Source organism: Pelodiscus sinensis, chromosome 15, assembly GCF_052426305.1.
Source record: "Pelodiscus sinensis isolate ZL-2025 chromosome 15, ASM5242630v1, whole genome shotgun sequence".
NCBI classification, from domain to species: domain Eukaryota; kingdom Metazoa; phylum Chordata; order Testudines; family Trionychidae; genus Pelodiscus; species Pelodiscus sinensis.
This window is the reverse complement of record NC_143066.1, coordinates 40,685,630-40,711,796: the sequence shown is the minus strand read 5'-3', so window position 1 is coordinate 40,711,796 and position 26,167 is coordinate 40,685,630. Positions and strand designations below refer to the sequence as shown.

General features: G+C 47.4%; 1 protein-coding gene across 4 annotated transcripts in view; it reads right to left on the bottom strand.

The window, feature by feature from the left end:
- The window catches only part of GRID2IP (Grid2 interacting protein), a 103,490-nt gene that overhangs the window by 38,925 nt on the left and 38,398 nt on the right, over positions 1-26,167 (bottom strand). For 3 of the 4 annotated variants that reach the window (XM_075899867.2, XM_075899868.2, XM_075899871.2), the window contains one exon: positions 4,364-4,618. In XM_075899867.2, coding sequence (XP_075755982.2) covers positions 4,364-4,618 — 255 coding nt within the window. Of the gene's footprint in view, positions 1-4,363; positions 4,619-17,265; positions 18,459-26,167 lie in introns of those variants that run through there. The other variant, XM_075899870.2, reaches the window with a different exon arrangement.

Here is a 26,167-nt window from a genome sequence, read left to right as displayed (position 1 = left end):
AGACCATCTGCTTGTCCCTGTCCCACGTAATCACATCCCTCTCCACCTCCTGCCTGCACTGTGAGCTGGAGCAGACCACAGTGACTGGGGGAAACTTTAATTATAGGCAACCTGAAAGGGAGCGCAAGCAGTGACAGTAGCTGGGAGACGTGGGCAAGGGAGCAAGCTAGCGGTCAAGGAGGAACTCCCCCAGCCATGCCTCGAATGTCCCCAGTCCTCCATTGTCAAGCCCTCAGTGAGAGGCCCGCGGAGCTTGGGGCTCTATGAATACTTCAGCTAGTCAGCTAGTTAAGAGTGTCTCCAGAAAGTCCTGGAACATCATCAGGTGGCTGTGAACAACACAGCTTGCCCACTCACTCCTTACACAGGGGTACATCACCCTGGACTCTCTACCTCCACAGGTTTTACAGCAGGTCCACAACAGCCCCCCAGCTCTCTGAGTGCTCCTGCACTCAGCTGCCTCAACCCGGGGCACCCGGAAATCAAGGCTCATCAAATCAATGGCCACTTAAGAAAATGTTGTGCCTCCTTCACAACCCTGCTCCCCTTGAAGTAAAGGACAAATCAGCTGATGAAATATGGGAGTGATTTAAATCTCTGATGATACTCATGCTTAAATCAGCAGTCAGAAACTCGTGATTTAAATCATCACTTTTAATCATGTTTTGCATTTGTATCTTTCTAAAGACAGGTTCACTTTCATTTGTTGGTAACCATTAAAACGTGTTCTTCTACTACTAAATTCAACCTTTACACTAAATCTGGTGCTTCTTTTTAATAATCAAGAGGATACATAATATAGGGAATGTCTAGACTACAAGCTTTTGTCGACAAAGACCGTCTAGACGACATCCAGTTCGGTCGACGGAGCAAGCCGCTTTGTCAACATGAGAGTGTAGACGCAAAGGACAGCGTAGATACAATAACGCCTTCTGTTGACAGAATTCTGTCGACAAAAGGTGTTATTCCTCGTAGAATGAGGTTTACCGCTGTCGACAAAACTGCCAAGTTCTGTCGACGTTATGTCGACAGAACTCGGCGTAGTGTAGACTCAGGTATATTTTTGTCGACAAAAGGCCACTTTTGTCAACAAAAGCCTGTAGTCTAGACACACCCATAGTTACATGTTTATTTAAGCAATTATATAGCTCAATGTACATTTTGAATATTTTATTATGTTAGAAAATGGTAAATGATGCATTTCTTATTTACCAAATGGTTAATTTTTTACTTGCAATTTGTGCCAAATTCTATTTGATGGAATTCAAATCCAATTTAAAAGACACATAAACAGTATTAATTTTAATTAAGTACAATTTGAAATATGCCGGTTACATAAAAAATATCAAAAATTGACCGACATACGTTTTGAATGTAAAACAAACTAATTTAACAAACAAAGGAAATGTTACCTGTAGCTAGTGAATTGAATTAATTGTTTTTGGCAGGCCCACTGATTGGGGTGGAGGCAAAGGGGGCAACTGCCCCAGGGCCTGGCAATTCCAAAGGGTAGCCGGTGACTGGAGCCCCAAGAGGCACAAAAGATTGATTGGGGGAGGGGACCTGGCTCTGTCTGGGAGGCCCTGAGGCCTGGCTGCCCCCAGCCCTGCCCATTCCCCAAGGTCCAGCCCCTTCCAGGAGCACAGGCTGCACCCCCTTTGCCCAGGGAGCCAGCAATTCCATCCCCCCCGCCTGGTTTCTGCTCACCATGTCCCTTAATATTTTATAATCAGAAGATCTCATCCTCTTTCACCTAGATTTGAGTCATGCAATGGAGCAAACCTCCCAGTTATTTCAAGGCCCAGTTGGTTTCGCTTTGAATGAACTAGTCATCAAACGGAATTAGCTGAATAAACTGAAATGAAGAAACTATTCCCTCTGCACCTGCAGCATAGGAAATGCTGGTCCTGGGACGCACATGACTGAGCCCTCACTTCTGGAGCCAGAAAAGCTGTCTGCAATACCAATCAAAACTTTCTAACAGCCTTAGCATGCATTGATTAAGATGAAAGCTTTTGGCTCAGAACGGAGGGGGGGCTGAGGAGAGAGGAAAGGTTGTCAGCAGCAGCCAGAGCTGCTCAGGTCCTGAAAGGAGAGTCTGAACGCCCACTCTTGCTCTCCTTTGGAAATTTCCTTTCTAAGCAATTAATTAACAAATTAATCAAAGGGGAGGTTAACAGAAATACTGAATTCTGAACATGAAGACACACAGACACAGTCGTCTAATGATACAAACACCAAGGGGGGAGGGGGGAAATTACTTGCGGGGATTCTAAAACTAATCAAGCAAGGAAAAGCTGGGGTGAGCATTAAAAAAATATCCCCCTCAGGGGAGGTTTGTTAGATTGTGGAACTGTCTCAGGGAAGTGATGGAAGCTCTCTCACTCGGAGCACTTAAAACTGCATAGGGCTTGAAAACGTTTGTTACAAAGACAGATCCTGCCCTGGCAGGGAGATGGACGGCAAGACATTTTGATTAGTACCATCTCTGGCTTCTGTGCACCAAACTCCGGCCAACTGCCACGAGGGCAGAATCTACTTTGCTGAATCTGTGAAACACAACAAGGGCGCAGTGGCGAGAGAGGATCTGTGTGTAACCCACCGTGGCAGGTTCCAAGGCGTCACCTTCATTCCTCCCTGCCTGCAACTTTCTCTCTGTTCTTAGACAATCCCAGCCCTGTGGCTCCCATGGGCAGGACGGGCCTCTTTATGCTTTCGGTTGAGGCGAGACCGTTTTTGACTGAAAACACTGACTGGTCTGGACTGGCCCAGCACTCTGGTGTTACTGTGGTACGTCTCCTTAGAGTTAGCATCAGCCAGAGATTTGAACTCAGTTCCTCACTCTCGAGTGGCAGGAACTGGCAGTGCCATGTTGGCCACAGTGAGCCCGTAGCTTGTGTCAATCTGCAGACACTATGGGGACAGCATTTGTAAGCTCTGGAGGGAGTCCCGCCCAGTCCTGCTCACCTGGCCGGAGGGCCACTCACTGTGACGTAGATAAGGCGGAGAGTCAAAGAAACTCCAGAGGGGAGACTCAGGACTGTGGGAGAAGTGTTGGAGGCTCCTCTCCACCTGGGGAGGACATGGTCTGGTCCCAGCTCCCAGGGAATTCTGCCTGGAGAGGGTTTTGTTCCATGCTTGTGCCCATCAATAAGATGCTGGTAGGTGAGTAAGCAATTTCAGCATCTCATGGTGGCTTTCCAGCCCCGTAGGAGGATTCACCAGCTGCGATGACAGCAACAACAATAACAAAAGAGGCCAGCACATCCTTTTGTGAAGTGGGAAGCGATCAGAGGGGAAGGGAACACATGTTCTGGTGAATGGTTCAGACAGGCTCCTGGAGGTCTCCAAGCATACCTAGGTCTAGCCACATGGGGCCATGGAAATGGGTGTTTCAGACCTCTCCTCCCTCCCCTCAGTTCCTGCTACAGGTTCTCGTGGCCTCCCACAGATGGGGCTGAGGATTCCAGCAATCGTACATGCCAACATATGCTCAGAGAAACTGAACACTGTGCATGCAGCCTAGGACAGCGACCAGCGTGGCATCACAGCTGGACAGTGCAGGAAGGAAATCCACAGCCCTAGCAGAGCACATCCTCTTTTCCAGAAAGAATTCATTGAAACAAGCTTTAGAAAACCAACTGATGGTAAGGGATCTACCAGGAGATGGACCTGAGCTGTGAGGTGGAGCCCAAACTTTCCCAGAGTTCAAAGGGGAGATATAGTTCAACTCAGTTCAGGCTATCTACACTGCAGGCTTCTTTCAGAAGCTTTTCCAGAAGAGATCTTCTGGAAAACTTATTCCAAAAGAAAGCGCCCACACTGCAAAAGCGCATCGAAAAAGTGATCTGCTTTTTTGAAAGATAGCGTCCACACTGAATGGATGCTCTCACGCATTTAAGCTGTGATTACTATCGACAGAGTGGCCATGAGGGCACCTGTGCTTTTTTCTCTTTCCTCTTCTTTCGAAAGAACTCCCTCTTCCCCATCCACACACGCCTTCTTCTGAAAGAGCTCTTTCGGAAAAAGGATTCTTCCTCGTAGAAAGAGGTTTACCAATGTCAGAAAAACCCCTCAGTTCTTTCAATTTTTTTCGAAAGAACGCGATTGCAGTGTCAACATAAGTGAAGTTTTTTTGGAAAAACAATTGTTTTTCCAAAAAAACTCTGCAGTATGGACATACCCTCAGTCTCATTTGTATACTAAATTCACTTACAATGAGCCACCAAAGACCTGTCTTTTTTCTCTTCCCTTTTCCCCATGTCTCTCCCCATTGCAATGTGCCTGCTCCTTCACAAGAAGCAAGCTTTTTTATATGAGGAGCAACCAACTAGGCATTTGAAGATTAAGGGAAGAGTGTTACCTGCGGGCAGCCCCTGACCCCACGCTGCTGGCGATCAGAGAAGTGGTCTTCCGCAAACCCTTGCCGGCTTCCTCATGACTCCGAGGCACTGAGCTTGCCCGGGTCGACACCAGCAGCCGCTCCTGGTGGTCTTCGCTGCGGCTGCGCCTCAGCCGGTTGGTGTGCTGCTCACTCTTGGACCGGCAGAGCTTGCTGATCAGGCTCTGGGACACCACCTCGTCAAAGCGCTGCCGGTGCTTCTTGGGGATGAAGATCCTGGCAAACATGACAGGGAGGCAAATCAGAAGAGAAGTGAAGCTGGCAGCGTCCCCGTGGCAGAGGCAGGGCCCTGGCTTCTGTGACACCTGCAGAAAAGTTCAAAGGGGTCTCCTGTGGCACTAAACCCCCTGCACCAAGAATCCAGCAGCCTTCCAAACAGCAGCTCATGCGAGAATACAGGGTCCCGCCAGGTGGGCACGATGCTCACACCTTTGCCTGAATCACCTGCTGGATATTTCTGTAGAGTTCTGTTGCCAAGCCCTCCCCACAGCTTAATGCTCCTGTCAGTCCCGAGAAGACTCAAATGCCCACAGAGCGGCTGTAACTGGGGAGCATTGGTGGTGAAAACAAGAGAGATTTCTTCCAGCAGAGACAGATTTAAACAGCTCTATTACCCCCCACCACATGCCCAATCTCCGACTCTCCTTCTGCTGCCAATCCTCCTCTTCTGGTCATGAAAAGGTCCAATTCAAATCCCAAGTTAAATACTTGCCCCACTCCAGGTAACGTTCCAAACTGCTGGGGCTGACGGGAGAAGAGAGTCTTGCCCCTGCCGTATCTGTTCTGTTGCAGACCAACAGGATCTGTCTCCTTAGGTTTAAAACCCCATTGATTTTTCTCCCCCTCAGCCTCCGGAAACAGCTACGGTATCATGGTTCTACAGCGTGTATGACAGTGAAAAGGATTTTTAAAGTTGATCAGCCAGATGGTATTTCATAGGAGCTACGTTCTGACTGCAAAAGCAGGATGAAATCATCTGCTTTCCCCCAGGCATTCTTCATATTACTGATATTCAGGTGTACAAACGCCCCCACACTAACATCCCTGCACACCAAGCATGCCAAGTTAACGCCTCCAGACATATACAGTTTTTTTATTGGGACAATCTTCTGCCCAGAATTTTGATATCCATCTCCCCTCAACTAATTTTCCTGCAATAGTATCTTAACACACGCCAAAACTCCTACTCCTCCGTACCTCGTGGCTATGGGGGTGGAAGAGAAAGATATTGTCGTCTTTCTTACACTTGGAAGATGCTCTGATATTAGGGTGTCGGGTGCTGGTATAATAATACTAGTTAGGAAGAAAGAGATTACCAAGAACTGAAAGGCAGAAAGGAGAGAGATGCTAACCAAGCAGACTTTAAACTCATACCTTGTCTATAACATTAGCAGCAGCATTTGATATACAGAAAATACAACGTGAATTTCTATAACAATTTCTGTCTCTCCAGCATACTGAATCCTAAGAAATCCCAAAGTGCTACCCAAACTATATGGCTACGTCTACACTGGCATGATTTTCCGAAAATGCTTTTAACGGAAAAGTTTTCCGTTAAAAGCATTTTCGGAAAAGCACGTCTAGATTGGCAAGATGCTTTTCCGCAAAAGCACTTTTTGCGGAAAAGCGTCCATGGCCAATTTAGACATGGTTTTCCGCAAAAAAGCCCCGATCACCATTTTTGCGATCGGGGCTTTTTTGCGGAAAACAATACTATGCTGTCTACACTGGCCCTTTTGCGCAAAAGTCTTTCGGAAAAATACTTTTGTCCGAACAGGAGCAGCATAGTATTTCTGGAAAAGCACTGGCGATTTTAGAGGAGATCGTCAGTGCTTTTCCGGAAATTCAAGCGGCCAGTGTAGACAGCTGGCAAGTTTTTCCGCAAAATCAGATGATTTTGCGGAAAAACTTGCCAGTCTAGACACAGCCTATATGTACAGCACCATTAAAATGCAACCACCTCTGGGGTGGAAGGAAGCAACCAGTTCACTACTGCTGGGAAGAGGAGAAATTTTGGTGATGGAAATCAGAGCAAACCCTGGCACCTATGAAGAGTGTTTCCAGGAATGTTAGTGTGTGCACAAAAGAGAGGCAAGGTCTCGGTTTTCCCTATCTCGTGCAGAGACCCACATGCAGTAAATTGTAGAAACCCACCTGCTGTCCTTTGGCAGAACAAGGGCAGAGATGGCTTGGGCAGGCCATGCCCGTCTGAGTTCTGTGGTTGTAAAGGTCAATCTCTTTATGTATGAGGACACTGGGTTTTTTTGAGGGGGGATCTGCGTTCACAGAAGAGGGGACATTTGAAATCCTTCTGCATAGGCAAGCAGCCACAGGAACCTTTCGTCCAAGGGCAGATTAAAAGTGCAGAGCCAGGGCCAAAAGAAATACTAGCACGGGCGCACCCTTCCTCCCTTCACCCCATCAACACTTGGTTCCTCTGGCCTCGCCGCAGTTCCAGCCACGCTCCTTAGCTGAATCAGAGTCACGAGTTTCCAGACAGTGCTCCTGTCCCTTTCCTTTGGGGGATGTGACATAAGGAGTTGAAGGATGTGAGGGACGTGGAATCGTGCATCTCTTCCATCCTGTGCCCTCTGCTGCACACAGTCTCACTGCTCCGAGCAGGGCCCGGGACCCCATGGCTCCTCCCTGTATCCTGGCTTTGGGGTTTCCCGTTCTAGTCTTCCTTTTCTCTTTCTCACCTCATGCCACCACAGCCCAGCATCTGATAAGCAGAGCACAGCGCATGGTAGAATCATAGAATCCTAGAGCTGGAAGAGACCTCAGGAGGTCATCAAGTCCAGCCCCCTGCCCAAAGCAGGACCAATCCCAACTACAGAGAGCTCTACTACTGGGGTCATTCTAGCTGAAACCAATTTGCTCAGACACGCCTGGGCTAAAAGATTGGTGCAAAATAGAGGCCAACCTTCTTCTCTTTGTTACACTGGGTTCAGTGCCAGCTATGAATTCCACGAGGAACATATCTCTGTATGATAAATATACGCTCTCTGCCTTCATTTGTCTGGCACGCTGGAAAATAGCAGAATTCTCCACAGGGGAAAAAAACCCCAATTTCATCCAGGTTTTGAGTATATGAGAAAATAAGTTACGAAAATTCTGGAGCCTTAAACTTGCCTCTGCAGGGTTTTTGTGCCATCCCTTCTCCCTCATTTTATTCAAGGTGAATCAAAAACTGATTTGCATATTCCCATGGAGGTCCATAAACTCTCCACATTGCACAGGGAGGTCCAGGCTCCCCCCGGTAAAAACGCCTGCCTGGCTGACTCCTTGGGGCCCTAAGCTTTCCAGAATGGACCAGGTCACATAGAAGACTGGTCCACATTGAGTGTCTGAGCTTTTTTGCCAGGAACAGGCTCTGTTGTTCATTTTGGGCCAAGTTCGTACTTCAGTTCCATGCAGGCAGCCCCACTGGGCTTGTCCATTTATACTGCATGGTGCCAGAGCCCATGTTGCTGTACTATGCACATCAGCTAGTCAGAGGCCTCACTTTCCTGGATCAAACCCTCGGGCTTCAGCTCCTGGGACTCAGGGAAATGTCATTGCTTTGTTGCAATCCATGAATTTTTCATTTCCATTTACTGACTGGATTAATGAATTAATAACATCCCAATTCATCCCATGCCCACACGTTTGGTTTGCATTAGTAAGGGCTTCCTGGGAGTTCTTTAGTGTTTCTATAGTAACCATTCTTATAACTCAATATACCTCCATTGAGTGTCTTATTGTCAGTCTACTCTTTGTTCACTACCCAATACATTCTAGCTAGGGTCAATAATTCATTATTACTTTGCAACCTTGAATTCAGTGCATAAAGAAAAATTCTAATATCTATGGCGAACTAAGGACCCGGGGTTTACACCTTCCCATAATCCAGACTAGAGATCACAAAGGAGATACATCAAGTTTTTGATGAATTACAAGCAGAATTATTGGGACAAACTCAGTGCGGGTTTCACAAGACTCAGATCCATTACTTCAGTGGAGCTGTGGCCTTTTTCCCCAGTGCTGACTCTGGCTCAGGGTCTGCCAACCATCTGTTAGTGAACACAAACCAAGCCATGAAGAAGCTGACAGGAAAGGGATTGCACAGCAAGAGAACTACAGGTGGGATGTAGGATCCAGTAATTGGCTCAGGGCAGCGGTGACCAAAAGTCATCACCATGTGACTGCCGTTTGGTGCTCTCTGCAAAGGGGTTTGTGGGTGGCAGTCCATTCTGAGAATGCAACCAGCCAGCCACTTACACTCCCATTACAAATGGCATTAGAGGTAATCTAGAGCCCTGACTGGGCCATGAAGACAAACTTACTCTCTAGCCCAGGGTTTCCCAAACATTTTTGACCACCGGTCCCCTACAGGGTCCTGAAAATTTGGTGGAGCCCTTAAAATATTGTGATATTTAATTCACTAGGAACCCAAATAGACAAAGTTTTGGACTCAGAAAATTACAGCCGGTCCCCGAGTTGCGAACGGTCGACTTACGACCGTTTGCAGTTACAACCGAAGCTGTTGTAAATGGTGGACCCCGAGTTTACGAACGTGATCCGCGCTTATGAACAGCGCGATCGCACGTAACTCTATAGGGTCCGACTGACAAACGAACCGAGTTACGGCCAATTGCTTGGTCTGCAACCAGTTCGTAAGTCGGGAAGAGGCTGTAGTAACAAAATAACCGGGTCATACAACAGTCATTAATATTTTCTCATGGAACCCCTGGATCTGTTGCATGGAGCCCCAGGGCTCCACAGGCCATATTTTGGGAAACCCTGCTCTCACCCATAGCAGTGGTTTCTTCAGGTCAAATACTACAGGTTGCACCTCTATAAACTGGAATTCTCTGGTCCAGCAACATTCATGGTCTGGAAGGACCACAGATGTTCCAGGATCAGAGTCCCAGTGCACTGCAGCGGGTGGGGGGCTGGGAGCCCAGAGTGATGCAGAGGGAGGGGGTTCATGCACAGCCCAGCTGGGCTGCGGCGGGGAGGGAGGACGGGAGCTGGTGCGCGACTCAGCTGCACTGTGGAGTCTGGGAGCTGGCGTCCAGCTCAGCTGGGCTGCAGGGGAAGCCAAGAGGCCCATGGGGGAGCAGGATAGGGGGTGGGGTTGGCAGAAGGGGGGCCAGAAAAATCTGGGACTAGTCAGATCCTGAATGTGCTGGAGCAGGAAGGCCCAGCCTGCAGTGGGAAGAGCGTTCCTGTTGCTTGTGCTCTGCCCGTTCTGTGGAGACGCAGAGGGATGCCGAGCTGCACGCTGGGCCCTGCTGCCAGCACTCTCATTTATCGTAAAGCCTTTAAAAGAAACTCTAACGCTGATTGTGCTCAGTCAATAGCGGGTGTCTCGGCTGAGCAGGAATGGGAAGCACTTGCAGCTGCACCTGTCAGAGGCATCAGGCTCCCAGGAGCTTTGTTCCTCTTTATTCAGGCAACTCATCCAAAGGGATTTGGGACAAAAAATGGATGGCGATTGCCAGTTTTGTTCGGTTTGGTCTCTCTCTCGGCTCTGATAAAAGGTGACCCTGGGAAGAAGGGACCACAACTGACTGCAGGCTGCCTGACGGCTGGGTTTTGGGGGCTGGAAAATCCGTGCATCCGCCCACACTGGCACAGAGGAGAGAATTTCATTCCTTTTTAACAGAGTGACAACAAAGAGTTCCCCTGTCACTAACTGCAGCCCTCCTGGGAAGTGGGACAGCATCAGCCCCATTTCCCACATGAGGAAGCTGAGGTGCAGACAGCAAGCGGGTCTCACAGGTAGGAGCAAGAACTCCCAATCCTGTGCTCTATCCACCACACTGCGCTTTGTTTCACCAGAGGGTGAACTTTGGATTCTCCGCCTGCAGTGTAAAAACCGTCTCTTTCTTTGTCGTTGCCATTATCACTGGAGGGTCAGACCTCAATCGGTGTAAACTGGCAAAGCCAGCGTGGCTATTCCAATTCACAGCAGCATCTGGAGGCGTAGCTATTTAGCAGTGATCAGTAACACTACACGGTGGTGCAGGGCACAAAGCGAATACCGGCTCCAAATGCAAAAGGGGTTCCTAACCCTGCTGAACACAATTCACTGAGGTGGGACTGAGCCATGGGACTGACTGTGCCCGGCTATATCACAAATTCCCCTGCGTATACAAAATGTACCAGGATTCCCGGCGCCCACTCGTTAGTGGTGTTGAAGACACTGTTCCCTGCACAGCTAGAGCCATCGCTAGGAAAATGGCAAGGGGTTCCTGATGGTGATGGGATCTGAACCGTTAGTAATTCTCAAAAGGGAGCAGGTGTTACCAACGCGGTCTGTGCACTGAACAGAGCAGATACCAGCTGACGCATGGAGCCTTTTCAATATTTTGGATAGAAGCCCAACCCCAATATTGCTGCCCAGATTCTTTGGCCTGGGAACACCCCGATGGGAGAGGAATGGCTGTGTGGCTGGCAGAGTCATGATCACTCTTTCTTGCACCAAATATACACCTGCTTACAATGTGTTTACACTGTGCACCTCCCCGTTTTGCATCCATGCTGCTTGGCCACCGAATTAAAGAAGCATCTGTGCACTAAATCTCCTTGCTAGCAACAACACACTAGCTTAGCCAAATGCCAGCAACTGGATCATAAATCACAACTAGTATCTGCCTCAAGTCCATAGTAGACCTCAAACCCCCTGCAACCTCATCAAAGCAGAGAGTGTGTCTGTGAAATGTACAGGAAAGCACAGCAAGGGGACAGCATGGTCCCAGCTCCCAGCAGGTCAGCTCTAGACTGCATTCTGCCTAATTCTCACAGTTGTACGATTCTGCAGGGAGCAAGCTTTTATGGTTGCCATTAGAGCGCATTGTAATGTCCTAGAAAAGTCACAATTGGAGTGTCTGTCCAGAACTACTCCTTAAAACAGGACTATAGTCTGGCTTGGTGACCACACACAAGGGTTGCACTGAGTGGGAATAAAACATTCACTTCCTTACCCTCACTTCATGTCATGAGCCTCTGACTATGCAGGACTTTATTAAAACTCAAGAAGAGACAGTCCCCCAAAGAATGCATCTCATAATGGAAGAACTAGGGGTCACCAAATAGCTAGCAGATTTAAAACAAACGGAAGTTTTTCTTCACGCTGCGCATAGTCAACCATGGAACTCCTTGCCAGAGGTTGTTGTGAAGACCAAACATATAACATGGTTCAAAAAAGAACTAGATAAATTCATAGAAGTTAGGTGCAAAAATACTTATTAGCCAGGATGGTTAGGAATGGTGTCCCTGGCCTCTGTCAGAGCCTGGGAATGGGTGACGGGAGGGATCACTTAATGATTCCCTGTTCTGTTCACTCCCTCTGGGGCACCTGGCATTGGCCACTGTGGGCAGACAGGACACAGGGCTGGACGGACCTTTGGTCTGACCCGGTCTGGCCGTTCTGATGTTCTTATGACGCTCAGTGCATAAGGGGACAGGGCATAGCAGTAGACTTCAGTCTTCTCTGTGGGGACCCCAGCCTAGACCAATGTGCTCTGTAAAGCTTGGTTCTTTACCTTATTGCAGACCGCAAAAGAGCATCCCCATATCACAACGGCTCCCAGGGACCCGACACGGGACAGCACCATAACTTGCTCTTGCACCAGATGCGGACATAGCTTCTATGGCTTTTGGACCCTGACTCTCCCGGGGCTTAGCTCTTGTGCTGCCCTTCAGCCCTACGCAATTGGTATAAAAATGCCACCAAATGAGAATTCCCTGCTCACTCACCCCTGAATGCCCCCATTTTGCACAGAGCTTGTGACGCAAGATGCAAGGCCGGGCAGAATCAGGACGCATAGTAAAGAATGACACCCCTCTACGCTGCACGCGTCGGAACAATTGCAAATCTGCTAGGTAAGTGGTGGCGATTCAAAGGATGTGCCTCAGAGAATCTGCATTATATTGAGAAGGAGAAGCCCAGAGTGCACGATACACGAGGCCCAAGGTACTCAACTGATGTCTGACCCACAGACCTTGGAACCATACACCTTTTGCCATTGCTAATGGGCGTGATTCTACGGCCGTGCAGAGAATGGGATCTTGGAAGGCCCCTACCAATACCTGACACAACACAGACCAGACCCACTGGTCTGTGTTCCTACCCCTGCCAGCCCTCAGAACCGGGTCAAAGCAACTTAAAGCCACAATGAAAACGGAGTTAAGTCCAGGTTTCTATGCTGAATGATCCCACTAACCCAGCATCAGAACACTCAACACCGCCCCCTTCCCCAAACCCTTTAACCAAATCTACAGTGGCCTTCAGCACCCTCTCCTCCCACTCACCCCATCCTGGGGAGGCCAGCAGTCCCCTTTCCCCTCCCATCAAACCCTGATGTGGGCATTCAGCACGTAAATATGTGTGTGTACATCTTTTTGCCTCTGTAAAATCCCCAGGCTGCTTCCTGCTTCACTATAGTTCTCCCAAAAAAACACTGCAGATGCCAGATGCCTTTATAACCCACGGTATTTTCAATGCTGCAGAACGGCACTTCTGGGAGGCCAGTGGTGAATCAGGAGATACCAAGAGCATTCCACAGAGGAAGAAAGTATTTTATAACAGATTAATTATAAGGTATTTCCATGCTCAGAATCCCTGCAGCCTGATTAAAGGGAATATTCATCACAGAAATCAGAATTTGTCAGTCTGTGCATTTCACCCAAGCCAGCATAAATCTGACGGGACAGCTCAACCATTTAACCTTCATCTGCACTGAGTCATCACTCCAAACTTCCACAACTAGTCATCATGCTCCTTAGTTAGAGCCTCCTTCTGGGATATTCTCTGGCTGGCTGTGCACTGTGTGCTGCAGAATGTAAGACATTCCGGTGGCAAAATAAATGGAGCCAGCAGCTTATGTCTCCGGTTAAGGTTCTGTTCTGAGGTCTGAAATGGGATGGGAGGAAGAGGATCAGAGAGGACTAGAAAATGGTTTAACTGCAGATATGCCTCCGGATTGCACCAATTTACTGTAGTGCATTAGAAATACCTGTGTTGCATTATCTTTATATAGCATAAAAGACCACCCTGCTCTGTTCAAATACCATCCCTGCCCAGCTCCTGAGGAACTCTTCGCAGTCCCTGTTGAGATGAAACCCCTCATTCTGGTTCTGGTTTCATTAGCAAAAAAGTAATTCCAAATGGCATCCCTGGCCCCAGATTGGCAGCCTCCAGGGCGCTCTTCCTCTCTGGTGTGAACCAGAGCCCAACCCCCTTTTCCAGAGGCCTACTACCACCTCCCCGACATTCTGGGTGGAGTCTACAGAGCCATAACTGACCCCATGGGTCAGCAGTTTTTAGAAGGCAGCTTTAGTAATGGCTGTACCCAGCAGGTGCTAACAGGCTGGCTCACTGATACCAGCTCTACAAATGTGCTGCATTTTCATAACACAAACTGGCTGGATGACCTAGTGACAGGGGAGCCCAGAGTTCAGGCCGCCAGCTCTCTTGGCTGATTGCATACGCTCACTGGAAATTGCTGGATTACACAAAGAGAAAAACATTAGCTTCCATGTTTGGATTTACAGCCCAAAACATTAAGGGGTTTGAATCTAAGCCTCTCCCACCCTCACCCCCACGGCTGGAGTACAGCTGTGTAAATCTACCATGAAAGGCCAGCCTGATGATGATGATGATGTGCAGCTGCTCTGTGGAAACTACCACACTATGTGCATGTCATTGGGCTGAAAAAGAGTCAGCCTAGAGGATCCATGCCCCTGAGTTTGCTCACCCTTCAGTCTACCCTGTTTTTTTCTAAGAGTACGTCTACACTGCAACACTATTTCAGGATACCGGAGTATCCCAAAATAGCTCTCCCGCGTCTTCACAGCTATTCCAACATCCCTGTAAACCTCATTCTACGAGGAGTCAGGCACGTTTCGGAATAGCGGGTTATTGTGAAATCTGGTGCTGCGAAGACAGGGCGAAATGACGAAATAAGCTATTTCAAAACAGTGTTGAAGCAAGATGTGCAATTTGCATAATTCACATTGTGTATCTTATTTCAAGCTACAGTGCAGTATAGATGCACCCTACGGCACCCATCACCAGGGTGACTACGCATTGTGACACAGTTAAGCATGGCTCTGAGCGGGCCCTAAATGGCAACATCCGCACAGCTGCTCCCTTTGTTCCCTGTGTGCACATGGCTGGGAGTAGTTTGGGTTTTTCACTTTCCTTCTTGCCTTCGGCTTCTTTCCCTGCTGTCTCCCTGTTGGTTGAGCCAGGGAAGCTGTCCTTATTGCAAGAAGGCTTCATGGTGTATCTACACGTGAGCATGGTGAAGGTTAGGTGTCCACAGCGTGCGCCTGCCACTGAGAACACTTTGCCCCCATGCCGGAGTGCAGAACAAAGCTCCTTGATTTGCTCTATTATAGGAAATACATTGTCAGAACATGTGTTGACTCAGGCATTTTAACCAGATTGACCTTAAATGAGTTTGCCTTTCGTGTAAACAAGGACAGTCAAGCTCAGGCCTGTTTGGGTTATCCGGGACTTGACGGCACACTTTGAAACGTGACCATCCTTGTCCATACTAAGGGTAAAACTGCGTTTCATATGGCGCTATTTAAAAAATGCTAGTTAACATACTGTAACTAGACAAGGTCTTAGAGAGTTGTGTCCACCCAGATCCCCTTACGAAGCTCACCCTGCTGTAGATCTGTACTGTGCACGTGCGGGATGAATGTTTCCTACTCCAGAGCCAAACACTCAAGTCACAAGGAGGCGTTATTTTAAAAGCAATCATCATTTTTATCTAAGCTGGATCTTTATAAAGACCCCGTCACCATAGTAGCTGAGCACCACTTGCTTCTCCTTGTTTAATTAATACAAGCAAAGGATTTGCAGTATATGTATTATGATCACTATTTTAAACACTCACAAACAGGTTGTAGTGATTTCTGTCTCTTCATCCAGGAAAATCTCATTGCTCCAACCTGTATTTCAGCATATTTCTTTTCCCCTATTTCCTAGACCCAGTGCAGCACCTTGCAAAAGATTTTTTAAGTGCTTTCCAGAAACAGGTGTGCACAAATGAGGTGTTACGTTAACCAAATGCATCTTGCTGTGATTTCTGGGTCTAGTATGATTTCTGAACTGCAGGCTTTCCGTGCAGTTTAGATTCCACAGTCCTGATCTCCAGTAAGGTTTACATGGAAGGTTGGGAACAAGTTTGGACCAGTTAGCAAACAGAGAAACCTGCAGTTTGTTCAGAGCTCCAAGGCTATTAGGACTGACTCCATAGCTAAGAATGACACCCCCACTGGAGACACGGGATGCAGTCTGAGAAGTTAGGGGTGGAAAAAATCCACTAGATTATCCAGTCCAACAGTGCAGGGTTGTTCTCTTCAGGATTTTTATTCCTATAGTTCTGACCACTTTAGTTCTAAGAATATGTCTACACTGCAGAGTTTTTCCGAAAAAACCAATACTTATGTCCACACTGCTAGGCTGTGTCTACACTGGCCACTTATTCCGGAAAATCAGCCGCTTTTCCGGAATAACTTGCTAGCTGTTTACATTGGCCCCTTGAATTTCCGGAAAAGCACTGACGATCTACTGTAAAATCATCAGTGCTTTTCCAGAAAAACTATGCTGCTCCCATTCGGGCAAAAGTCCTTTTCCGGAAAACTGTTCCAGAACAGGGCCAGTGTAGACAGCACAGATTTCTTTTCTGCAAAAAAGCCCCGATCGCGAAAATGACGATCGGGGCTTTTTTGCGGAAAAGCGCGTCTACATTGGCACGGACGCTTTTCCGGAAAAAGTGCTTTTCCGGAAAAGCAACCTGCCAATGTAGACGCACTTTTTCCGGAAATACTTATAAAGGAAAACTGTTCCGTTTTAAGCATTTCCAGAAAATCATGCCAGTGTAGACGTAGCCTCTATTGCGTTCTTTCAACAGAAAGTCGAAAGAACGGAGGGGTTTTTCCGATGGCAATAAACTCCATTCTACAAGGAAGAAGCCTTTTTCCAAAAAAGCTTTTTCAGAAAAAGGCATTTGTGGACGCAGAAGAGAGTGTTTTTTTCGAAAGAAGAGGCCTCTAGGAAAAAAAACATAGGTGCCCTGGTGGCCACTCCATCCCCAGTAATCACACCTGAAATGCAAGATAGTGTCCAATCAATGTGGACGCTATCTTTCAAAAAAGCACATCATTTTTTTCATTGTGCTTTTGCTGTGTAGACGCTCTCTTTCGAAAGAAGATCTCTTCTAGAAAAGCTTCTTCTGAAAGAAGCCTGCAGTGTAGACGTAGCCTCAGAATCCCAAGCAATGGGGCTTCCACCCCCTCCCTTGGGGAGATGCTGCACGGCTTGATACATCTCACTGTTGGGATGTTTTCCCAGATATTTACCCTCCATTTTCCCTTTTCTAGTTTCATCCTGTTAGGCCTATATTATGTATCATCTTAAATAATTCCTCCTCACTGGCAGCAATTACACTCCTCAGATTGTAATTGTGTGTTATTGTGTACTCGGATTAACCAAACCAAACGCATCCAGATCTTTGAATGTTTTCCAAACCTTTCCTGCTGCCTGAATTGTTTATTGTTGTTTTTTCTCAGTGTCTTTCTGGTAACGTACAACAATATTCCCAGTGCAGTCACCCAGAGCCATATCAACAGGGACCTCCCGCCTTCACAACACAATACACAAGAGAACATGTTTAAAGACTATAGCTTAATAAAATGGCAACAACAGAAGCCACTAGTAAAATCAGCCTCATGCTGTTTGTGTGGGTGGGACCCATTAGTCTGCACTGCCAAAGATTATGAGACATCCTCATTAAATCTAACATCATGCATTATAAAGGGGAGGGAGAGAGAAAGAGAGAGAGATCAGTAAGACATACCGAAAATGTCGAGAGAAACTCCGGTCCTTTCCCATTGGTAAGCGTGTGACAGGAATGAAAGGGAGATTCTTCAGATCCTCATGTAGAAGACAAACTAGGACCACAACCAAGTCTCAATCAGAGCCAAACAAATGCAAAGCACACACCAGTCGGTGCACTGTCACTTTACACCTCCATCAGGGCTGTGGGATATGTATCCAGCTGGACCGGCTGCCCATGAACTGTACCTGGGATAAGTGTCCCCCGTCTCCTCTTTCACGCTTGTATCTTGTCTAGCTTCTTGCACGCTCTGTCCCAGAGTTGGGGGTTTGCCACATAGTAAGGTCTTCCTTGTTCACCAATTCTGCATTTAAGGTCTGCTTTCCTTGTTATTTTGCCCAGTGGCTCAAGATGCTCTTCGTCGCCTCTGCCTTCCCACACTCCAGCAAGGAAGTCTCCTGCTTTCTTTAAAACTGCAGACACGGTCTCTGTAGCTCCAGCTGGAAATGATCTTGTAGCATTACTGCAAAGAAAGGAGGGCACCGATGCTTTCTCAACTCCGGAGGGATGCCTCTGATAGTGCTAATTAGTTGACTTCTAAAGTGTTTCTGTTTAAATTACATGCCGCTATAATGGGTGAGAAACCTTAAAGGAAAAGCGCAACCAGCATCTCTGGACTGCTTAGCTGTTACTCCCTGGCTCAGTTCAGAGCCTTTTTGCCTGGAAGGCTATGGGTTCAAATCTGCTCCAATAGATGGCTTCAAGCCCAACCCTGATTCCTCAGGAGTTGATGCAGCATTGATACAGGCATTATCACCAGTTTATGCCCCTTCCAGCGTATTTTCTTCTCTCTCTCTCAGCCACGACATTTCCTGCCCCATGGCGCCTGCCTCAAAATAGCACTGAAGGATCACACTAGCCCGACTCTGGAATGAAAAATGGGGCCCAATAAAGCTACTGCCTTTTTTGGGGTGTTTCAAGCGTACAACAGGATCCTGTCCGTGTTTCTGCCCATTCACGCTTATCCCTCAATGCAAGGGAGGATCAGTAAGTCGATTTCATCACTCTTGCATGTGGAAAAAAAAGCCCAGTTGAGAGCAGCATGATTCGGAGCCGGATGCACTGCTCAGTCTTGTTCCTTACACCGGTACCCGAGAGTACAGAGGGACACCAGCACCAGCCTGCATGAGGGCTTCAGCATTAGCCTCTTCCTAGTCTTTCCGCCTGCTTGCTCTCTTTGGCCAGGTCCCAGGAACTGTCACTGACCTCATCCCCTGGCAGGGAGGAGATGCTCTACACTGAGTCCTTTATCACCTCCTCTCACTCTCAGCTTCATGCCTGCTCCCTAGCATACTGCCCCCAAACTGGAACACTCCTCACGTTCCACTGCCCGGCCCCAGCCCCCTCCCTCTCCTCAAACCTGCTCTTCTCATGATGAGCTGTCCACACACCCATCCTTATCTGACTGCTGCCCACTCACCTACCTTTCTCTCATCTCATTTAGGGACAAAGCCTGTTTGCCTTGCTCATGGCAGCATTCTCGTCTCTTTCAAATACAGGCCCAATCCATCTTTGGCTGAGTCAACGATTTTCCACAACCTTCTACCTTGTGCCGTCATTTACACATGTGCAAAAGCAGGGCCCTGGGCATTTTTACACTCCTTTTGTACAAGGATAGATGACAGCTCAAGGTGTTAGGCAGTGGAAGCCCCTTGAGATGATTCAGCTGAGGAAAGGGAGCTGATTTAGCTTTTAGAGTGCACACTGTTCAGTGTCTTAATCCAGAGTTGTAAAGTGCCATGTAAATTCATGCTGCTGTGAACATTATTTATTCAGCAAAGATAACATCATTTTAGAAAGTCCAACTACAGCCCCAAGGCAGAAAGGCTGCATTACGTAAAACAGCCCTCTGAGTCATTTCTGCAATGTTGGGAAGTCCAATCTTGAGAGCTATATAAAAAATCCCTTGAATTTAATCAAGTTGTCTCTCCACACTGCAAAATGTCTCTTTGATTTAATACAGAGGGTGCAGAGCCGCCAGTGTAAGAGATTATCATCAGGTAGCTAGCAAGGAAATAACAAATGAAAAAAGGTTTGATTTATCACAACTTGACCTTGAGCCTTCGATTGTGCAGAGAAACACGTCTCAAGGCAGGTTAAAGCACTCAACTATATTTGGATTACACCTGAGTTGTACTGTATAAATTCCTCCAATAGGGCTACCAGCCTGGAAAAAACATTTCAGCCTTAAACATACACTGGCAAGTAGGAATGTAAAATCCCATTTAATTGGCTAACCAGTTAAACATACTGTTTAACCGGTTAACCGATTAAAAGAGGAACAAGGGGGGACTGCTCCAGCCTGGCTGGAGTGCCACCCCCCTCTCCCCCGCCTGCTACTAGGCTGGAGCACCTCCTTTTCCAGCTGGAGCAGCCCCTGTCCATGGCAGGCCCCTCGTGGGACTGGAGCTGTCCCCTGGCCCACAGCAGGTGGGGAGCTGCTTCAGACCCCACTGGTTAATCTTAACCAGTAAATCTTACTCATTAAAGATGAGGCTAACCAGTTAATCCTTCACATCCCTACAGACAGGTTTAAAAATCACTTATTCTCATCCTGAAAACATCCTTGTCTCGCTGTGTTGCAAATACAGCGAGATCATATGTTATTAAACTCAACTGATTTCTAAAATCTAATCAACTTTTCACAATTTATGCCAGTTTGGGAATTTGTCAGCCACATTCCCGTTTGGAGGCTAGCCAACTGCACTTTCAGGTTTTTATGTATTAGACCAATGCTTCAATGTTTAAGCTGCAAATGCTGCCGGGCACAATTAATGGTTTAAAAGTGAAAACGTGTGTCCACTGAGATTAAAACATATTTTTTCTAAGCTGTTTTATTAATCTATTAAGCATTTTTATGACCCCTAAATTTGGAGCCAAAATTTGATCTCTAATACCCGCTTAAAGTTGTCTGTTCTCAGCTCACAAATAGCCTGGTTAAGGCTTTGTAAAGCCATATATTAGGCTGTCCAACTTGACTGTTTGCAGAGCTATGTTGCCTACTGACATAAGCGTACTGCCACCAGGCACCAAAAGTAGCTGAACATATTTTCTGTGCCACTACACCATATTTTCATGGTTTGACTTGGTATTATGAAGTGGTGGCGTCCGCCATTTCTCCAAAATGCAGATTCTGCATAGGATATCACACCATCCACCTAAAAGCAGAGGCGGAATACCAAGGGACCCTAGAGGATTACAGAAATGAATGGGCACTGTTATTGGCAACTGAACACTATTAAAGAGAATTAAAAGAAAATTCTACTACTACCACCTTCCGCTGCAGCACTCTCATAAGAAATACCCCAGACCTTAAAATAGCTGGGGTAGAAGCTCTTCACTGTGAGTACGCTCAGGGATATAATGGAAACGTAAAGATCCTGCATATTCCAGAGAAGGGACAAGATGGAAAATCAGCAATACATGTGCATGTGTTTACAGTCCCTGTTTTGGAATCAGGCCATCAGCAACAACAACCCAGGAACATAAGGGCTTCTACAAAACAAGCTGTATGCAGGAAGGATTTGCAAATGGAAATTATTACTTCAGCTTCTGCAGCAAGCACAGAACTATAATTTTCACACAATGCATTTTTATGTGTGCTAGACCATTATCCCCTATAGTATAAGGTTCCGTTATTTGTTTAGCCACAGATGTTTTGCAGATGTGGCCATAATTATCATTAAAGAGAAATGAAGGTATTTTTCCACCTGAGAGCAGAAGCTGACTTGGACTCTGTGTGATAGCTGTTTGTAAACTAAGATGAGCTAAAGCAAATCAGAACAGACAGCAACGGGTCAAGTCCAGAAGCTCTCAGCCAGATCTTTCCCTGTCTTTACTCACACAAAAAACTGTTTCTGAAGTCATCAGTTGGAGCTTTGATTGCATAAAGACCAAGTAAAAACTCGATTTCAGGATAACCATAATAATATGCTTAGATTTCTAAGGTCTGAAGGGACTGTTAAAATCGTCTAGTCTAATCTACTGCATAACAGCCCATAAAGCAACCAAGACGAGTGTGTGGGCCACACGATTCTCTGGACAGCAGCTGTTTGCAGCTGTTCCAGCTCTGGGAGGGAGAGGGAGGAGTGGGGGACAGAGTGTGAATCAGCCATTTATTGCACTCTGAAAGGTGCTGGTAGGAACAGTAGGGCTAGGATGTGTGGGGCTCCAATGCCCCAGAGCATGAGAGCCCCGTGGGGGAGGCAGGGCAGACTGGAGGTCTGCGGGCCACACGTGGAACCCCAGTGGGCTGCATCCAGGGGTTGCCCACTACTGCCACAGAATGTCACCCTGTATTTCCTGTATAAAGCCCATAACTCCTGGTTGAGCCAGAGCAGTTCTTTGAGACAGAAGCATCTAGCCCTGAGTTAAAGACTCTAAGCAATGGAGACACAGTCACATCCATTAGCAAATTGTTCCCATGGTTAATTACCATCACGGTTGAAAAACTGCACCTTATTTCAGTCTGAATTTATCTAGTTTCAGTTTCCACTCACTGGAGCTTCTTGTCTTTGTCTGCTAAGTTAAAGAACCCTCAGAAATCTTCTCCCCATATCGGGCCTTAGAGATTAGGACTAACGCTTTCTCTTTGACAAGACGAGATTAAGCGTATTAATCCTCTCCCTGTAAGGCATGTCTTCAAGATCTTGAATCACTCTTACAGGGTATGTCTACACTGCCACCCTCGTTCGAACTAGGGTGGCTAATGTAGGCATTCGAACTTGCAAACGAAGCCCGGGATTTAAATATCCCGGGCTTCATTTGCATGTTCCCAGGTGGACGCCATTTTTAAATGCCCGTAGTTCGAACTACCTGCCTGTGGCTACATGCGGCACGGACTAGGTAGTTCGAATTAAAGCTCCTAATTTGAACTACCGTTAAACCTCCTTGCAGGTTAATTCGAATTACCTAGTCTGTGCCACGTGTAGCTGCGGGCAGGTAGTTCGAACTATGGGCATTTAAAAATGGCGCCCGCCCGGGAACATGCAAATGAAGCCTGGGATATTTAAATCCGGGGCTTCATTTGCAAGTTCGAACTAGGGTGGCAGTGTAGACATACCCATAGCTCTTTTCTGAACATGGCTGAGTTAGTTTTAGACCCAGTCAAGTTGCATAGATGGAAATGAAGTCCCAAATCCTGATACTTTTCTCCTGTCCAGCTCTCTGTCCTGCTCCAATGTAAGAGAGCACAGAGGCATGCCCCAGAGTTCTTGTTAAAGGTAAGGAAAGGGTCAGACGAAGTCTGTTATATCAACTAAGCTAAAATAACCAGAGTCGTTGGTATAGCTAATAAAGGTCATGTCGCATGTTTTCCAGATAATTAGCTCAGTGCTGGGAAGGTGGCATCGTAACGGGGTATTGTTTGCACACAAAAGAAGGCATCCAATATTTTCATATTTTTCAGAAAAAGGGATTCCTTCCCCTATTCTTCCTCTTAGTCCTCCACTCACTTGGCACAGGTGTACATGGCTACATAAGGTGCAGTGCAGAGAAGGATCACACTTGTGGAATGGTAACAGCCCCTATTTCCCGCCAGCTGGGGAGGGCTGGATGTGATCTGCTTCAGATTCCCTAGATTTTGCCCAGAGCATCAAAACCATAGAAACAAGAAGTATCTCTCTTCCTCCCTCCCAGGTCCCAAATGTACTGTTGCCGTAGCATTCCTGACTCCAGCTGACCCAGGACCACAGCTCTCGTCCTGAATTTAGATCCCCTGCATGGCAGAATGTTCCTCTAACAGCAGGAAGATACTGTAATAATCCCCTCTGCACGCACATCCCCTGCTACCCTCTGCTCAGATAACTATTGATTACCACTGCGGCACCATCTCCCAGAACAAAAAGCCAGTAAAAGCTTCCCTGGAGCCACGGTAACACTTTGTGTTCATTACAGGGTGACCTTCCCTATTAATAGATGGGAGTCTGGCCCCTGGGGCGCTCTCACTTGTCTCTACATGAGCTCCAGCATCTGGGAGGAATCAGCAGAGAACCACATGGGCTTGTAACATCCCTCTCAGTTACTGAAATGAGCATCCTCTTCTGCTCAGGTAATGTAATACATTCTGGGCAAGCGGCTTTGTCCTCCGCTGAAGGGTAATTCTGACAGTCCTGCTTCAGAGACACACTGCAGACACTGAGACTTCTCATTTAGAGACAAATCAGCCAAACAAACAGGAGAGTTTCTATTGCATCATTCTAAGCACCTTAGCTACTGACAGTGCCAAGCACCATTTACAGGCCATGACCTAATTCCTTGGAACCAAGCATCAATGTACCCGCATACTCCAGGCTGACCTCCAGAGACCATGTCCCCCTTCTCTGCCAAGTACCACACACAGGCTGTGGGTTAGTCCTGGGGGACACCTTGCTCCTCCTTGCACAGAAAAGTGATACATACACAGGCAGTGGACTAGCCCACGAGGTCTGTGGAGTTGACTCACCTTCCCCCTTCCAGGACAGGCCTACTCCAAAGCAAAATTTATACCCACACTGCAAAGCAGATGCCCCGATCGCACACAGAGGCCTCAACTTAACTCCTAGGACCCTATCTCAGAATTACTCTACAGTGGTGAAGTTAGAAGAACATCTGCCTTTTCCTCTGCCAAAAGCAGCTGTAGCCTGCCTCTCTCCAATCAGTCTAGACTTTGGTGGGAGAGGGGAAGGGGGTTATTTCTGCAGACACTCTACCTTCATTTGGTTCCCCTACGTCATACTTCTCTGTTTCTAGTCCCTGTGCTGTCATACCCTGCATCTGGAACCAGACAAGAACCACATCAATCATAACAGAGTAGGCACATGGGGACCAAACACCTGCATGGGATGCACCTCGGAATTGTCACAGTAGCCAATGGCACTTTCAGGCCCGCTAAAGTCAGAGCTGCATGGAGGCCCTCCCCTTCTATGGAGAACGTACACGCCAGTGAGAAACCTCTCCAGCTGGGAAAGAGTGCCAGCACGGCTCAAAGGCAGCTTGTGAGGCAGAAGCTACCAAACCCAGCCACTGACTGCGATGGATGTTACACTGAGGATGAATTGGTTCCATTTATCTGTAGATCACAAAATTAGGCGAGCAGGCTGACTTGTTTCCCTGCTAACAGATCAGCATGTTCTAGCAGCCTGACTGCTCCCCGCAGGCAGGTGCTGCTTAGCTGGTGTTTGCAGTCAGCTCCCACACCTCACTTTGCCCAGCACCTTCCTCATTCCCATCTGCAGCTCCTTCTGTTCGGACTCCCTGCTGTGTGCCATCTACAGCGCTCCAGTGCACCAAGAGAGCAAAGGGTCTGGATCCAGACACCAAGAGCCTCCTTCTCCATTGCCCTGCACCTCGTACTTAATTTACACCAGTGCCAAATGGGGGAAAAGCCACCCATTCTGAATAGTAATGCTTTGCTTTGCATCCCCTTTGCAGTGGGGTAACACACTGCACCAGAGACAAGGTGTGACACACGGCCAGAAAGAGCTAAGCAGCCTGCAGGATAAATGCAGACATAAATTCAACGATTAAAGGACATTTGGGTAGATAATGTTTGTGTGTTTATTGTTCGAGGTTAATAATGTAATGAAACGGTTCCTGTCTCTACTGTATTCATCTCTCTTTGAAGTGTAGAGCCAATCGTCTGTGAATGACGGGCAACTGTGTGGTGTTAATCTGTGTAGCTAAGTGCTGGTGATGCGTAGGAAATAAGTCTCCAGGATTGCCTATTGTTTGCATAAAGACTCTGCGCTGCAAAGAGCAGCCTGGGACTATATAAAAGCCCTTGGCACCTGAACCTGAGATCTGCTTGATGCTTTATCGGGGAAAGCTTTAAGTCATAAGACTGAGCTCTCCAGTCCCATCTGGATGCACCCTGAATATGGACACTGGACTGTAACCGATGGACTAATTCTGTCAGCACTCTCTGCAACTACAAAGCTCACCATCTCTACTACGAGCTCAGAACGGTCTTCATGTCTGCATGGGCGCTAATCTTTTTTTTTACCCCATACTCCCTCTCTTTTCCTTTGTAATAAAACTTAGTTTAGTTAATAAGAAGTGGCTGTGAGCGTGTATAGCGATGAGAAATATTCATTCACCCAGGCGGCAATGTGTCTGATCCTTTAGGGTTGCTAGAGCTTTCTCTGCATTGAGTAAGCTTTTCAGCATGAGATCCTCATCCTATCTCACTTGGGTGTCTGGGTGGAGGCCTAGGCTGCATTGCTTTCAGGGAACTGTGTTGTTGGCTTCTGGGTAACCAGTAATGTATCACAGAAGCTGTTTTGTGCTGGCTTGGCAAAGCTAAGCATTGGAATAGCCACCATGTTTGGGGAATAGCTCCCCCATTCTTTGCAGTTCACCCTAATTGAGTAACCTCAGTTGGCTTCTTTGGACCCCCCATCACACAAGGTTAACGTGGAATCAGGCCATGAGTCCTCTCTCAGTCCTGCATCATGCCTCCATTCCCAGGGCATCTTCTTAGGGGAGTCCAGAGTCCACAATCTGAATGCCTGTTCCTTGATTTAGACATGGGTCCTATCTGAACCTAAACTTCCCCAAAGTATAAGGGGAATTAGAGCCAGGGTTCTGATGACCTATAGCCTCAGCCACAGAAAACAGCTTTACCAGGGTAGGGATTCTCCTGCTGTAAAGTGAGCATAGCAGGCGTGATAGGGCTGGTGGGGGAGGGAGCAGACAGAAGGTGGCCAAACTATTGGTACTGGTGCAGCAGCGGGGCTGTAGTGCTGTAGTGGAGATGCTACTTACTACATCAGTGGGACAGCGTCTCTCGTCAGCATAGCTAACCCAGCCTCTCGTTGTTTTTAAAGTTACAGACCACCACAGCTCCCCCTCTGAGATTCCCGAAATTTCCATGTCACCCAGAGAT